At 52.6% G+C, this 14,107-nt stretch overlaps 6 protein-coding genes across 6 annotated transcripts; 4 read left to right on the top strand and 2 right to left on the bottom strand.

Moving 5' to 3' along the window:
• Positions 1 to 931: 931 nt before the first annotated feature.
• LTHEOB_700 (uncharacterized protein) lies at positions 932 to 1,579 on the top strand (the record flags this gene model as incomplete). The annotated part of the gene is made up of 1 exon (XM_035516318.1): positions 932 to 1,579. The coding sequence occupies one exon, from the start codon at positions 932 to 934 to the stop codon at positions 1,577 to 1,579; it is 648 nt and encodes a 215-aa protein (XP_035369459.1).
• A 382-nt stretch (positions 1,580 to 1,961) lies between these two features.
• LTHEOB_699 (Rho GTPase activator) lies at positions 1,962 to 3,575 on the bottom strand (the record flags this gene model as incomplete). The annotated part of the gene is made up of 3 exons (XM_035516305.1): positions 1,962 to 2,550; positions 2,637 to 2,708; positions 2,761 to 3,575. The coding sequence occupies 3 exons, from the start codon at positions 3,573 to 3,575 to the stop codon at positions 1,962 to 1,964; spliced, it is 1,476 nt and encodes a 491-aa protein (XP_035369458.1).
• Positions 3,576 to 5,430: 1,855 nt separating this feature from the next.
• Positions 5,431 to 6,084, bottom strand: LTHEOB_698 (uncharacterized protein; the record flags this gene model as incomplete). Its single annotated transcript, XM_035516294.1, has 1 exon — positions 5,431 to 6,084. One exon carries the CDS (start codon positions 6,082 to 6,084, stop codon positions 5,431 to 5,433), a length of 654 nt encoding a protein of 217 aa, XP_035369457.1.
• Positions 6,085 to 7,391: 1,307 nt separating this feature from the next.
• LTHEOB_697 (Mfs multidrug transporter) lies at positions 7,392 to 9,214 on the top strand (the record flags this gene model as incomplete). The annotated part of the gene is made up of 3 exons (XM_035516283.1): positions 7,392 to 7,601; positions 7,657 to 8,043; positions 8,105 to 9,214. 3 exons carry the CDS (start codon positions 7,392 to 7,394, stop codon positions 9,212 to 9,214), a joined length of 1,707 nt encoding a protein of 568 aa, XP_035369456.1.
• Positions 9,215 to 10,634: 1,420 nt separating this feature from the next.
• On the top strand, positions 10,635 to 11,611 carry LTHEOB_696 (uncharacterized protein; the record flags this gene model as incomplete). Its single annotated transcript, XM_035516272.1, has 3 exons — positions 10,635 to 10,995; positions 11,051 to 11,245; positions 11,328 to 11,611. The coding sequence occupies 3 exons, from the start codon at positions 10,635 to 10,637 to the stop codon at positions 11,609 to 11,611; spliced, it is 840 nt and encodes a 279-aa protein (XP_035369455.1).
• Positions 11,612 to 11,796: 185 nt separating this feature from the next.
• LTHEOB_695 (Ankyrin repeat protein) lies at positions 11,797 to 13,803 on the top strand (the record flags this gene model as incomplete). Its single annotated transcript, XM_035516261.1, has 2 exons — positions 11,797 to 12,200; positions 12,261 to 13,803. 2 exons carry the CDS (start codon positions 11,797 to 11,799, stop codon positions 13,801 to 13,803), a joined length of 1,947 nt encoding a protein of 648 aa, XP_035369454.1.
• Positions 13,804 to 14,107: the final 304 nt, after the last annotated feature.

The following is a 14,107-nucleotide window of genomic DNA, read 5'->3' as shown; positions in this document are numbered from 1 at the left end:
CTATCATAACAAAGAAAAGCGAAGGTTCGTGGTGACACAATGTTATCTGCCGCTGCATTCTAGCCGGATACTGCTTCCTGACAGAGCGGATCAAGTAAATAAAGATCAAGATTGGTAGTCCCTGTCTCTGTTTCTGTCTTCCGTAGCCAAAATAGCCCCGTTGCTTTATCAAACTCAGCCATATGGTCCTTGCCTCTACTTCACACAGCTATGTCACGTACCTCCGCTTCGTCGTTCGGCACCGTTTACTCCAAGGACGTGCCACAAGATGTTGTCACGAAAAAGCAATATTTGAGTTCGTGGAAGCTTCGAATTGTTATCACATCGTTGTCATTTGTCGTATTTCTTGTTGCCCTCGATGTCAACATTATCGGAACCGCAGTTCCGATAATCATCTCAAAATTCGACTCCCTTGAGGACATCGGATGGTATAAGACAACGTATCTGCTCACACTTTCAGCCCTGCAAATTCCTTTGGCAACCATTTACAAGCTCTTCAATATCAAGACCGCATACATAGCGTCGATTTCTCTTTTCGAAAGTATATCCTCTCCTGGAACTGACTCGCGATATATGCTTACATATAACAGCCGGTTCCATTCTCTGCGCAGCTTCTGCTAACTCGTCTGCCTTGGTTGCCGGGAGGGCCATCGCCGGCATAGGGGCGGCCGGAATTTTGCAAGGAGCGCTGGCCATCATTGGTCAACTCGCAGACCTAACCCACGTACCTCTTTACTTCGGCATTATCGGAGCCTTTTTTGGCATTAGTGCGTACATGATTCCGATCCTGGGCAGTCTCTTTACCGATCACGTCACCTGGAGGTGGTGTTTCTGGATGCATGACTCTGTTAACCCTCTAAAGAAACTGCGACTGACCCGAATCAGAAATCTGCCAATTGCAGAGGTCTTTGGTGCCTCCATCTTACACCTTATGAAGCAGGGCCCGCAAGGTTGCTCGATCAAGCTCAGAGTCCCGACTTTCGGGAGAAAATCCTTGATCTTCGACCCACTCCTCGACGCCGGCACCCTGGAAGCCACGGCCCAGAAGGCCTCCGCGACCTTCTTCCAGCACTTCGTCAGCAGCGGCATCTCCAGCAACCTCTCGCTCAGCACGGGCCGCAACTGGGCTTACCAGCCCATCAACGCCACGCTGCCGTCATGCCTGATTTGGGACGACACCGGCCCGGTGTGCTCGAAGCCGTCGGTGTGGGAGACGGGCCACACCGACCGCACTGCCGACGCGCAGACGTGGAGGCGTGTCAGCGTGTTGCGGATGAACGCCGTCGCGGTGTGGCTCAGCGTGGGCATTCTGGCGTGGCTGCTCGCGACGGTGGTGGTTGTGGCCGCGGCGTTGCGGTGGCATTTGCGCGGCTTGAAGGGCGATGTGGAGCGCGTGGTGGATGTGCTGCTGATGGTTACTGGGAGCGATCGGCTGCTGCGGTTGGTGAATGAGGGGGGCGAGAGAGCGGCAGCGAAACAAGGGGTCATGACGAGGTTGGGCTGGTTTGAGGATCGGGATGGGTCGATGAGATGGGGGATTGAGGTGGCGGAGGATGAGGGTGAGACGAGAGATAATTGACACAGGGGTGATGGGGAGCTGAAAGCAGCAATTTGTAGTCTGTTGTCGTGATGGCTGCACTCTTTCGGCGCTACCGGGTACAGACGGAGGAGATGGGGGTAGAAGAGGAGGAGAAAGAACAGGTGAGCGAGGAGACGCTTTATTGTGTCGCGGATTGCGATATGGGGCTTCTATTTCAGATTTCCAGGCCAGTGACAATGCCGTTACTGTGGAAGGAGCGAGATGCAATAGGAATAAGCTACAGACTTTCATTTCTTGACTTCCTTTATTATTGATCTGTAATGAACGTACTCGTATGTACGTTAAAATGCCGCACCGTCTATAGTAGTCCCGTCTCGAGATCGTCTTCTTCGACGATACTCGTTACCTGCCCACACGCAATCTAGAAGTCGAAATCAGTTTCTGTGATGAGAGTCCAATCCTCCTCGTCCGACTCGTCCGACTCCTCCTCCGGTGATTCTGTGCACTTGTTGTACTCGTTGATGCAACACCGGCCACAGAATGTCCTCCTGACCTTCCTGCTCACACCACTTAAAGAGAACATCTCTTTCACAAGCTCCTCGGAGGTAGGTCGCTTGTACTTGTGAAACGACACCATCCGTTGGATCAAGTTGAGCGGATATGTCTCGGCCACACGATAGCGGAGCCACGAGGCACTCAAAGTTCTCTGCCTTTGTCCATTTTCCTTTGAAGCCTTTTCGCTTAGACAATAGAGCCACGACTTCAAAGCTTCCTTATTTCTCTGATACCAAGATGACTGGCTGCCGTGGTTGATGAAATACTCTTTGATGGATTTTCGCGAATAGCCGTGGAGTACCGAGTACATCTCCAGATATACGCATCCTAGGCCCCATATGTCTGAAGATTCGTTTCTTTGTTCCCATTCGGCAACTTCTGGTGCGCAGTATTGTCGGTCCTGAGCCTCAACCCGACCTGATGTCGTGGGGCGACTTTTCTCGCTCCAGTCAAGGCTGGATGCGTTGATCAGCATTGGAGCATGTCTTTTTTCTTCTTCGAACAAAAATGAAGGAAAAGGGAAAGGGGCTTCCTGGCATACCTTAGACCAAAGTCTGTGAGAATGATATTATCGCCATGTACGAGGCAATTCTGGGGTTTGACGTCTTTGTGTCTAGAACAGTTAGGTACGGACGGCGCTTGTGTATTGCCTTTGGTATACATACCGAATCTTGGCGTTGTGAAGGAACTGCAGTGTCGTAGCAAGACAACCAAACCAATGAGCGATGTTGCCGAGATCAGGCATAGTATCTAGATACGTTGCCAGGTTCATGTCCGCCACCGGTAATGACAAGATCGCGAAGTGTGTCGCGTCTGTATAGCTGCCGATTAAGCTAACAAGGTGACGGTTCCGTTTTTTGGATATTCGACGCAGCACTGCGAGCTCTCTTTGGTAGAGATTGGTGTAATCCTTTGAGCGGTTGCGTAGGATCACCTGGCCACGTCGAATGATTTTCTTTGCAACAGCCATCTTACTGACAGGGTCAATACAATGCGACACTGAACCAAATCCTCCAGAGCCAAGCTTTCTGACCTCCTGGAAATGGTCGTTCCCGTCAATGAAATACTGATGCTCCTCGGGTAGAAAGTGTCGGCTCAGAACCATTTCCTGTGCTTTCAAGAACTCCAAGATTTCCTCACGGCCTTTGACTAGTTGTCGGAGAAGTGGTACATCAAAGGGGATCAGGATATCCGTAAGGTCCTCTTTGAGGAATGTTGGCATGAGATCAAGCCGTCCTATCCGACAAAGAATGATGTAGATTCTTGGAAGGAGTGCCCACTCCGGCCTGCGACTGTTTTCCAACTTCCTACTGATTGTCTTGACGTCAACTTCGCTAAAGTAGCCTTCTTTGAGCACAAGCGGATGCAGACTCTCGAGGTCTGAGTCGAGCGACAACTGATCGGTGCAGGATTCACATCTGGTGACTTTCGATACTACTTCCTTGAGCGTAGGCGCATTCTCTTCGCCGCAGATCAGCATGTCGTGAATAAGGTCCAATACACCTGGCCGTAATGCTTTGTAGTATGTTGTGTCATTTTTCCGTTTCTCGGAAAACCTTGTTAGCCCCAATCGAAGCATCTCTCTCATGTGGCTTTCAAGACGCTTCGGAGAATGTCCAGCGAGATTGTCTACGAGCTGCAGATAGACAATTCCAAGATGGAAAACAGTCGTCGGCAACACTGAATTATTTGTTCTCCTTGCGAGCTCTAGTTTCAGATCATCTGCCTTTTGTGAGGTGCTGATGTCATGAGAGCTTTTAAGCGTGATTGCTGACAGGAATACGTCGGATCCATGGACAAGGATGTTTTCTGCCCTGATTGCGTGATTACTATGTATTACTGTCAGTTTATTTATACCTTTGGCGTTTTCGCAGAAGGTCGACGTACTGTATAGCAAATCCGTTTGATTCCAAATAGACCAGCGCTGAGGCCAAACATCCAAGCCAAGGCTGCGTTACGTCGGATCGTTTCCCGTCGACACAATACCAACGGATCCATAGGGACTCCAAGAACTCCCACAGGGTGACGGTTGCCGGCGGGAAAAACAGAAACGAGAGGTGATGGAGGGTTGTGTAACTCCCCACAAGCTGCAAACAGTGGGGGTGGCGTAGACTCCTCATACGGCTCAATTCGACATGTGTATTCCTTGAAAAATGCACCGGTTCATCTTTGTATGCTCTCCGTATGAAGCGCTTTCGCGTGAACTTCCTGTTGCCGATGGAGTCGAATACGATGTCGACGGATCCAGACGCATCAGATGCCACCTTCTCCCTGCTGACCAGCCCGAGGCCAGCTTCCGACATCGCAAAGAGATGCTCGCTAGGGAAAGCTTGATTCTCGTTCCTGGATGGGATGGGCGGAATGACAAGTTCCTGCGCCCGAAAAAACCGCGGTGTATCAGAGCCCAAGGCTTGGAATGAATCCCCTGCAGGAGGGTTGACTGGTAATGCGGCATCGCACAGGCCGTTTGCAAGAAGTTTGTTCATGGCATCCAGGCGAAGCAACATCCGGAGGATGCTGTACAGTCTTGGTGACCTTCCCCATTCTTCATAGTCACTCAGATGTAGGATCCTGGCAATGTTTTCGATATCTGAGTCTGATTTCCGTCGCCATTCGCCAGGGAAATAGTCTTGTAGTGCCAGTACCTCATAACTGTCTCTTTGAGCACCGTAATCCATTGTTGTTTAATATTCCCTGATGTAGTTGGCGACTCCAGCGTTTGTTGCAGGGCTTCCACGCTGTTCTGACGGGGTTGAGCTTCAGAGGCGGAGTAATGCTAGCTGGTGTAAGGGAGTGCCTATCTATTCACGTCCTTTGTTATGGATTAATGAGGTGGATTGAACGTGGAACAACGTGATTTGCCGCCTCAATCTCAGCTGGGAGACGCGAGGCTGACCCCAAAAGACCGCGGAGCCCCATTTCAAAGCGCGCCTTATCTGCTATCTCTGAAACTTATCGAATCTTAACAAAATCCTTGCCGGAAGCGTTATCGTGTAATCATGCCAATGCGAGGTACATAGAGAAGGATTGGACAATTCAAGCAAGACCGAAAGGAACCATACATATTTTCGACGATTGGATGACAGGCCGTCTAATTTGTAAAGGATCTGCGGGGATGCCTCGCGGAAGATGGGAGGCCGCCCCAGTAAGCCTGACCCGTATTTGGCCTTGTTGGCCGATTAGTGCCACGTAATACGGCATCTCATACACAAAACTGCAATAGGCTCACGTTCCGTCGGGCCCGTCATCAGGTTGTCAGGCGTGGCGCTTACTACCATAGTGCTTCAACCCATAAAAATCTTTCATTAATGATAACGTAAAGCTCGCTTCGAACATTAAGACGCTGCGACCGGAAGATATCTCATTGTTTCTACCGTGCTCAATCGAGAGACATTCTCATGCGCACCCTGCTTCTCCACCGGGTACACCATAATCCTAATCTCGCCTTCGGGTTGTGCCTCGCCGTACAACGGCTTCCTGGAAAAGTTGAAGTCGCCCGGCGACAGCGGCGGCGTCGGCGGCATCCCGGCGTATACGTCGTGAAGGCTGTAAGACGGCAGGCGGCTCCAGCGCTGCTGAGCCTTTTCGGTTTCGAGCTCGGCCAGTTGTTGTTGGAGCATGAGGTCTATCGAGTGGCCGGACGGATAGCGTGCCGAGAGAGGTCGTAGGGAGGACTGACTTATGCTCGAGAGGGGACGTAGGTTGTTCTGACTTATGCCCGAGAGCGGACGTAGGGTGTGCTGACTTATGGTCGAGAGGGGACGCTCGGAGGTCTGGCTTATGACCGAGGAGGGGCGCTCGGGTTTGTGGCTGATGGGCAGAATCAAGGCGGCTTGTTCAGCAGTGTATTGAGCGTTTACTGCGGCCAGGCCCTGGACCATGCAGATGACTTTCCAGGATGTCGAGAGAATGGCGCGCAAAATAAGAAGCGGTTTGAGGATGTAGTAGGCCATGAAACCCACGGTTTCAAGAAAAAAGGAGCAGGACATTGCTTTTGTCTGGTTCGACGGTGTGGGGTATCAAAGTTGGGGAAATAAAAGAGTGAATTTAGTAGAAAACCAGTAAAGACAGTGAGACATCCATTCAAAGAGTGATGTGCGTGAAGTGATGCAACTAGCGCTGTGGTAGCCTACCGGACCTTTTATTTACTCCTACCAAGCAATTGTGCTTGGGAGCGGCGAAAAGGTTCGAGAATGCGGTACTTAGCTTGTAACGGTCCGAATGGCGGAGGCTTCCATTCCTCCTTCAGCCCCGCGGAGATCTCCGCGGGGCGTAGGAGCTAACAGAAAGCTTGTGGTTTCGGGAAAATGCTTACGACACATGGCAATTGTGATTTGTCGACCCCAGAACAGGACTTCAGGAGTCAAGAAAGGAAACAAATGTGGAAATAAAGGTCGGTGTTTCCGAAGATAGGGCGTTCCTGGACGGATAGATCCGGCTAGTGAGATAACCGAGAGCCAGGGTACATTGCTAAAGACGGACGACTGGAGTCCGTGTCCTACGATTTTCAGACAGGGCGATAAGAGAGCTGAAAGTGCAGCTGATGTACTGACAGTGTGGCAAAAATTTCATCCGAGTCAACAGCGAAGTGGTGCTTTTGGCTGCAAAATACTGTGGTCCCTACCCCTTCGTGAGGAAGTACGTCAGACGTCAGCCACATGGCTTGTGGCTGGCTAGCCCAGATGGAAAAAAAAATCCCAATTGATAGGATTTCTTCTATATCTGCATGATTTTAATCCTCAAAATGATGGCAAGCATCTGCAAACATGATCACTCGAAGGGACGAAAGGATACTTGAAGCAGAAGTCGCTTTGGAGCGCATACAAAAAATCGAGGAAACTCAAGCCACATCTCAGACTAAAGCGCGGCTGACATGTCAACAGCCTCAGCCTCAAAAACGGCGTTATCGGCATCGCCGGTACTTTTTCGTTAGCGGGACGCTAAAATCGCACGAGGGACACGCATGCTCGCCCCACAGGGCTGACAGCTTAACATCTATTTAGTAGATAGTCACCACCTATTCCAGCCACAATGGCTGTGCCTCATCTCGGTACTTGATCAGCCAGCCATTTTTCTACTGTTCCGTAGTTGACACCAAGCCATGTGGCTTGCTACACGCTCAGACCCAGATTCGGAAGAATGCGTGAACAAGATACTCCTATCTCTTTGAACATCATCAGGTTGTTCAGTTTTTAAATATGAACTGCTTTTCTCTCAGGATGGCCGGTATTCTCACGCTCTCCAGGTGCTGCTTCGTTGATCGTGGACTTCCGCAAGATCACACTCGCGCTCGGTTATGATGACTATCACCACAGATCTTGGATACCCTCCCGAATTCCGGTCGTTTCGGAGTTCAGCGAGGTCCATCGACACAATAATCGAGAAAGAAGAGAAACCTGCCACTGCATCGGCGTCTGGTTTACGATTCTACGCAGCCTTCAGCTGCCTCTGTGTCGTCAACCTCGTTTCTGCATTGGATGCCTCTTCTCTCTCTGTTGCCCTACCAGTAAGCATTATTGGGCCACTAATTATCATACTTTTCTAACTGAGTGTTCCTACAGACAATCGCAGAAGAGCTCCATGGCTCTGGTGTTGAGGCCTTCTGGAGCGGCACTTCTTTCCTTCTCGCATCGACCGTCTTCCAGCCCAGCTTTGCCTCCTTTTCGGAGGTGTTCGGGCGTAAACCAATCCTTCTCATCGCCCTTACCCTTTTCACTGCTGGCGCCATCATAGCAGCCGTCTCCCACAACTTTGCAGTCCTTCTTGTCGGACGCACCATCCAGGGAATTGGTGGCGGTGGCATTCAAGCACTATCCAACGTCATCATCACCGACCTTGCGCCACTCAAGGAGCGTGGAAAGTATGTCGGCATCATTGCCATGACCTGGGCTGTCGGCAGCGTGGCCGGTCCCGTCATCGGCGGTGTACTCGTGGAGAAGTCTTCCTGGGTAAGCCAGAACTCGCATCCTGTTCAACTGCTCGTATATACTAACACACTCCCTCCCACAGCGCTGGATCTTCTGGCTCAACATCCCCTTCTGCGCCGTCGCCTTCATCATGATCCCCCTCTTCCTCAACCTCCAACACACACGCGGCAACCTCCTCTCCAAACTCCGCAAAATCGACTGGATCGGCTCCTTCCTCTTCGTCGCCTCCACGACCTCCATCCTCATCCCCATCACCTGGGGCGGCACCACGTACCCGTGGACGCACTGGCGCACCCTCACGCCCCTCCTTGTCGGCCTCCTCGGCCTGGGCCTCTTCCTCGCCTGGTCCGCCTTCCTCACCCCCACCCAACCCATCCTCCCCGGCAGCCTCTTCCGCACGCGCACCTGCCTGACGACGTACCTCTCCTTCGTCATCCACGGCATGGTCCAGTGGGGCATCCTCTTCTACATGCCGCTCTACTTCGAATCCGCCAAGCGCCTCTCCGCCATCGGCGCCGGCGTCGCGCTTTTTCCCTGGACCTTCACCGTCGCCCCCGCCGCCGTCGTCGTCGGCTTCCTCATCGCGCGGCTCGGTCGGTACCGCTGGGCGCTGTGGTCCGGGTGGACGCTGGTGTGCTGCGGTATGGGGTTGTTGATCTTGTTTGAAGAGGACACGCCGACGAAGATGTGGGTGCCGCTGGCGCTGGTGTCGGGGTTGGGGCTCGGCGTGCTGTATCCGGCGCAGTCGCTGTGCAACCAGGCGGCGGCCCCGCCGGAGGATGTGGGCATCGCGTCGGCGCTCAGCGCGTTTTTTAGGAACTATGGGCAGATGCTGGGCGTGGCGGTGGGCGGGACGGTCGTGCAGAATGCGATGAAGGGGAAGTTGGAGGACTCGGGGAATGCGTACCTCGTTGCGCATGCGGGGTCGATCAGTAAGGATGTGAGTTCGCTCGTGGAGACGATCAAGGTGATGCGGAAGAGTAGCGATGCCGCGGAGTTGGCGATGGTGGATGAGCTGGTGACGGCGTATTGTGGCTCGCTGCGTACGTTGTGGATTGTCATGTGCGCGCTGGCTGGCGTGGCGTTGGTGTGCAGTGTCGCGTTTACGAAGAAGTACTCGCTCGATCGTGAGTTGGAGACGGATCAGGGGTTTGTGTTGGATAAAGTACCGGCGTCGAAGTCTGACGTTTAGTGTTTCTTTGACGGCTATTGTAATTTGGGCTTATGGGTAGAGGAAAAGTTCATTGATGTATTTGGATAGATTTTAGACTGTATTACTACAACCGCGTATAATGACCGCTTTTATTACCCTTTCAATATTAGATCTGTACGATATCTACTTCTTCTTTAGAATGACATAGACTGCACAAGCTGGATTCTTTTCTTATTACGTTCAACTGTCTTACATCTCGGCTCCTTGGGCATTATTGCATGGCATACGTCGGCACGTCCTTTCCGTCGGCTTCCTGAATCCGGACATCGAAAGGATTCATTGACCTAGCAGGGTATTGCATTAGTATAGTAACACTAGCCATTGTTCTCGCACCGCGCATGAAATGGCTGAAGGAGCTCACGATCAGGCAGAAACGATGTGTAACCGGCAAGAGTGGGGTTAGCGTTCAGCCTATAAGAAGGTAAGTATTTTTGTGTAACGATCTGATGCATTAATTTGTTGTGACTTTCCTTTTTCTCAGCTATGCAGGGGTCTGATCCACGAAGGAACGACTACAGGGGGCGGCTCGCAATTTTCCAAAATAAGTCAATTCCGGGACTGTGCTTTCAGTATGTGCTGTGAGTTCCCACAGAAGGCTTGGAAAGATACACAGGAACAAACAAGGCTACAGCTATAGAAGGGGATGGCTTGGGCCTAAATTCGAACGGTAGACGATTCAAGAGATCCTAAAAGCGAGTACTTGTGAATCCCGGAGCAGCAAATACGCAAATAGTATCATAGATTCAGCTACGACCTTTCTTCCTATGAAACTATGTATGGACTGTGCGGTAGCGAACGGGGAGGCTGAAATTTACAATGGATTGACCGGTGGAGGCACCATTCACTGTGAGTCGTGGCGAATAGCGAGGAGATTTTGGTTCCACACACCCGCGCTAAAATCATGTGATGATCAAGAAAGGCTGGAAATTAACGATCCACCAATTGAATGCATACAATAGCAGCTACGTCATGAGAATCTAGGTGAACTGTCACATTAAAATGGGTGGCTTGTGTAAAGGGATAAATCTCAGCCAAGCTCGATTAATTTTCCACTACGCCCCGCTGCTATTGCGCTACCCAGCCTACAAGATGGTGCCTAAGCAAATAATTGAACTATGGAAGACCTGGGCGGAGAGAATCAGTGAAAAAGCCTTTATAGTGAGTATAATTTCTACCTTATCCGCTTTATGCACTAAATAACATCTCTGAGGGAGCCATCTGGGGTTGCTTCGTAGCGGCTACTATATTCACTGGTCTGAGGCTTGCAGTAAGACTCCGAATCTTCAAAAGATTCTACCTGGACGATTGGTTCGCTTTCATCGCCTGGATTATGTCTCTCGTAATGGCAGTTCTTTGGCAAGTCATCGCCGCGGACTTGTATTTCCTAGGCCGTGTTATAATGAACGACGAGCCTACCCCACAAGATGCACACTCCATCGCTCGAACCGATCGCCTCTACAGAGTGCACGCTGCTATCCTGTTTCTATTCTACTCAACTCTGTGGTGCATCAAGTTCTCTTTCCTCTTCTTTTTCCGACGCGTCTACCTCAACCTCGGCGAGCTGTTGCGGCTCTGGTGGGCGATTTTCATATTCACGGTGATGGCTTGGGTGGCTTGTGTGGGAACGATTGATTACCGCTGCCTCAGGAATGGCCCGTGGCATCATCAGCTGGAATACTGTCACTCCATCAAGTCTTACAACCTCAAATTTGGCAACATGATATCCAGCTGTGTCCTGGACATTGCGACGGACATGATGAGTAAGAAGAGGAGAGTTAGATATTGAGACGGAGGTGCGCTGACTCCTGCACGTAGTCATTTGCATTCCGATCAGCATGCTTCGGAAGCTCCGCACCAGCGGCAAGCGTAAAGCAGGCCTGGCGGCCGTTTTCTGCTGCACGGTCATTACCATGGTCATTGCCATCGTACGTATTGGTGTGGTGTCTCCGTGGATATTCCAGGCAGACTTGACCTGGTGTTACCTGTGGAGTGTTATTGAAATATGCGCTGGTATGTCATGCCCAGGAAGTTGAGACACCTCGGGTCCCTTTTCTCTCACACCTGCGAGGTAGCTGACGCATCCTATTCATAGATCTCATTGTCGCATCTCTGGCATCTTTCCGCGGCCTTTTCCTAAAACAGGATGCCGCAACGAGCGCGCCTCCACAGCCCGGAACAGCGGGGCCGAGGGCTGTGAGGCGCCGCCGCCCGTTGATGCGGAACATAGCCAATATGTTCACCACGACTCCAGATTCGGCCCGGACCAGGACTGGGAACGATACTTTGGACGGGATAATCGACCTGTACGGAACTCAGAATAGGACTCAGAACAATGCGGGCGATTTGGAGTTAGCTCCTGTTGAAGCCAGACAGTAAAACGCGGCGGAAGAAATTATCGTTTTTACTTGGAAGGCTGCGATGGATGGTGGGGGTGGCGTCGGCCATGTAGTACAGAGGCAGAAACTGCATAATCTGTGTGGCCGACTTTTTGAGTAGGTAGTTCAGCTCAAGCCTTGGACTCACGCCTTGAACCTTTGCCTGCAAAGTGGACTCTTGATAATATGGAACCGTCATCAATCCTTACCCTCGTCTTCACAAGTCTTTCCGTCGTTGTGAAGACATCGTTGTCCCTGAAAGAGCTGTCTCAGAAATATCGCAGCGCCGACCAGGAAATAAGTTTTATTATCGTCAGGCTGAATACAATCGAGGCTATCGTCTCGCAAATCGGATCATGGCTCCGCTGGGGGGAGACGATACAGCAACAGATGGCAGCAGACATTCAGATGGCAGTGTCTGCATGCGACTTTGTGGTGGGAGAGATCTACAGTCATGTTGAGCGTGTGCAAGATGGCTGGTTCGGCGGCAGGATCCGACACATCTGGAACGAAGCACAGCAGCTACAGTATCAGCGCAATCTTGACAACCAGATATCTGCGTTGGGGGTGCTTTTGAACGTCGCCGTTCTGTAAGGTGTCGAATTCGTGTAACGGGGCCTTGATGCATTCAATCTGACAACTTGTCCCAGGAAGTCCCACTGCCAGCAGCGAGAGCTCCTACAAGCTCCGAGTAGTCGGAGATTAACGTCACACGACGAATCGGCACAACGAGATCCCACCTCACCTCCTACGAACTTCCGCACGGAGCTTTTCCAGTCACGAGTATACAAAGCAGCTGTGAGAAATCGGAATGTAGACTCTGAACAGAGGGCTTTTGATGGAAGGAGTGACTTGCGGACTGGGGGTGGAGCAGGCACCGTGGCTCCCTCGATGAACGCAATCTTCGGAGGCTCCTCAAGTTCTTCAACCATCGGAGTGATTAGCGAAAGGAAAGCATCAAGCCGACGGCTTCGATGGCGGAACGACAATCACACGACACTGAGCGAGCAGCTCCGGGACGCCGTCATCAAGGGCCAGTCCTCAGCCGTAGACCAGCTATGCTCCGACGGCGCTGACGCGAACTACCGCCTCCACCACAAGTCCGACGCCGGAGGAGCAAAGACGGGCGTCAAGTCAGCCCTCCGCCGGGCCGTCCACCGTCCCTACGGCCACGGCGAGCCCACGCTCCTCCACCACGCAGCGGAGAAGGGGAATCTGGAGGTAATCCGCACCCTCGTCTCCCACGGCGCCCTCCTCGACGCCCGCGACAGAGACGCTCACACCCCCCTCCACCTCGCCACCGACAGCGCTGCGGAACTGCTCCTATCCCTCGGCGCCTCCGCCTCCGCACAGGACCGCAAAGCATCGACGCCGCTCCACAGCATGGCCGCGCGCGGGGGACACTCGAACGCCGTCGCCGCGCTCCTGAAAAGTGGCACGAACGTCAATGCGTTCGACAGGGCGCAGCAGACGCCGCTGCACCTGGCGTGCGCATGCGGCGCGCGCAAGACGGCCGCGATCCTTGCCGAAGCGGGCGCCTTTGTGGATGCGTCGGACGCGGACGGATTGAGGCCGCTGCATCTGGCGGCGCAGCACGGGCACGACGGTATCGTGCGTGGCCTGCTGCGCGCAGGAGCAGACCCCGAGGCCATCTCACGGCGCGGGTGGCGGCCCGTACACTATGCTGCGGCCGGGACGAATGTTCGAACTGTTCAGGCTTTGCTTGCTGTGCCTGTCGACTTCGACGTTCCGGCCACCGAGGAGGGGCGGCGCACGCCGCTTCACGTTGCGGCGAAGAGTGGCCGGAAGGGTGTCGTGGAGCTTTTGCTGAAGGCTGGAGCTGGAATCGAGCTTGCTGATGATGTGGGAAATACGCCTCTGATATCAGCGGTCGGCAGTGGGCATGCGGACGTGGTCGATCTCCTGCTCCGCTACGAGGCTCGAGTGGACGCAGCGAATCAGGCAGGCCAGACGCCGCTGTCTACAGCATGTTCTCGATCGAGCTCGGCACTCATCATGGTGCAGATGTTACTCACGTCTGGCGTGCGCGTGAGGTACGAGGATTATGTATCGTTGTGGCGTAACTCCAGCATTCCGGCAAGGGAGAAGAAAGCCATTCATGCTGAGCTCGATGCGGTAGCCCCGGAAGAGCTGAAGAAGGACGAAGTGGAATGGCTGATGACTACACTTTGATTAGAAATATAAAGTTAGTTGTGCAAGGGAGGTGAGCCCCAGTCAAGCTTAGAAATCACCTTGCCTGCGTCCATTGTTCGAGCGGGGGCGCTACGAGCCGAAGAACTTCGCGGCGATGGAGAAGTTGCTAATTGGAGCTGCAATGGCTTTATTTGCGAATAATTCCAGGAGCGAAAATGATTTCGTAGTGTGGAATTGGGGCGACGGTCAGGCATAGAGAGTAGCGGTGGTGGTGTTGAATAAAGTCCGACGACCCCGCGCTGCCCCGCGTTTCGTCATCAATCAGTGACGCCATCCCTGCCTT

The sequence above is a fragment of the Lasiodiplodia theobromae genome (genome assembly GCF_012971845.1).
Source record: "Lasiodiplodia theobromae strain AM2As chromosome Unknown scaffold_2, whole genome shotgun sequence".
Taxonomy (NCBI): domain Eukaryota; kingdom Fungi; phylum Ascomycota; class Dothideomycetes; order Botryosphaeriales; family Botryosphaeriaceae; genus Lasiodiplodia; species Lasiodiplodia theobromae.
The sequence above is the reverse complement of the archived record's forward strand: the minus strand, read 5'-3'. Positions and strand labels throughout refer to the sequence as shown.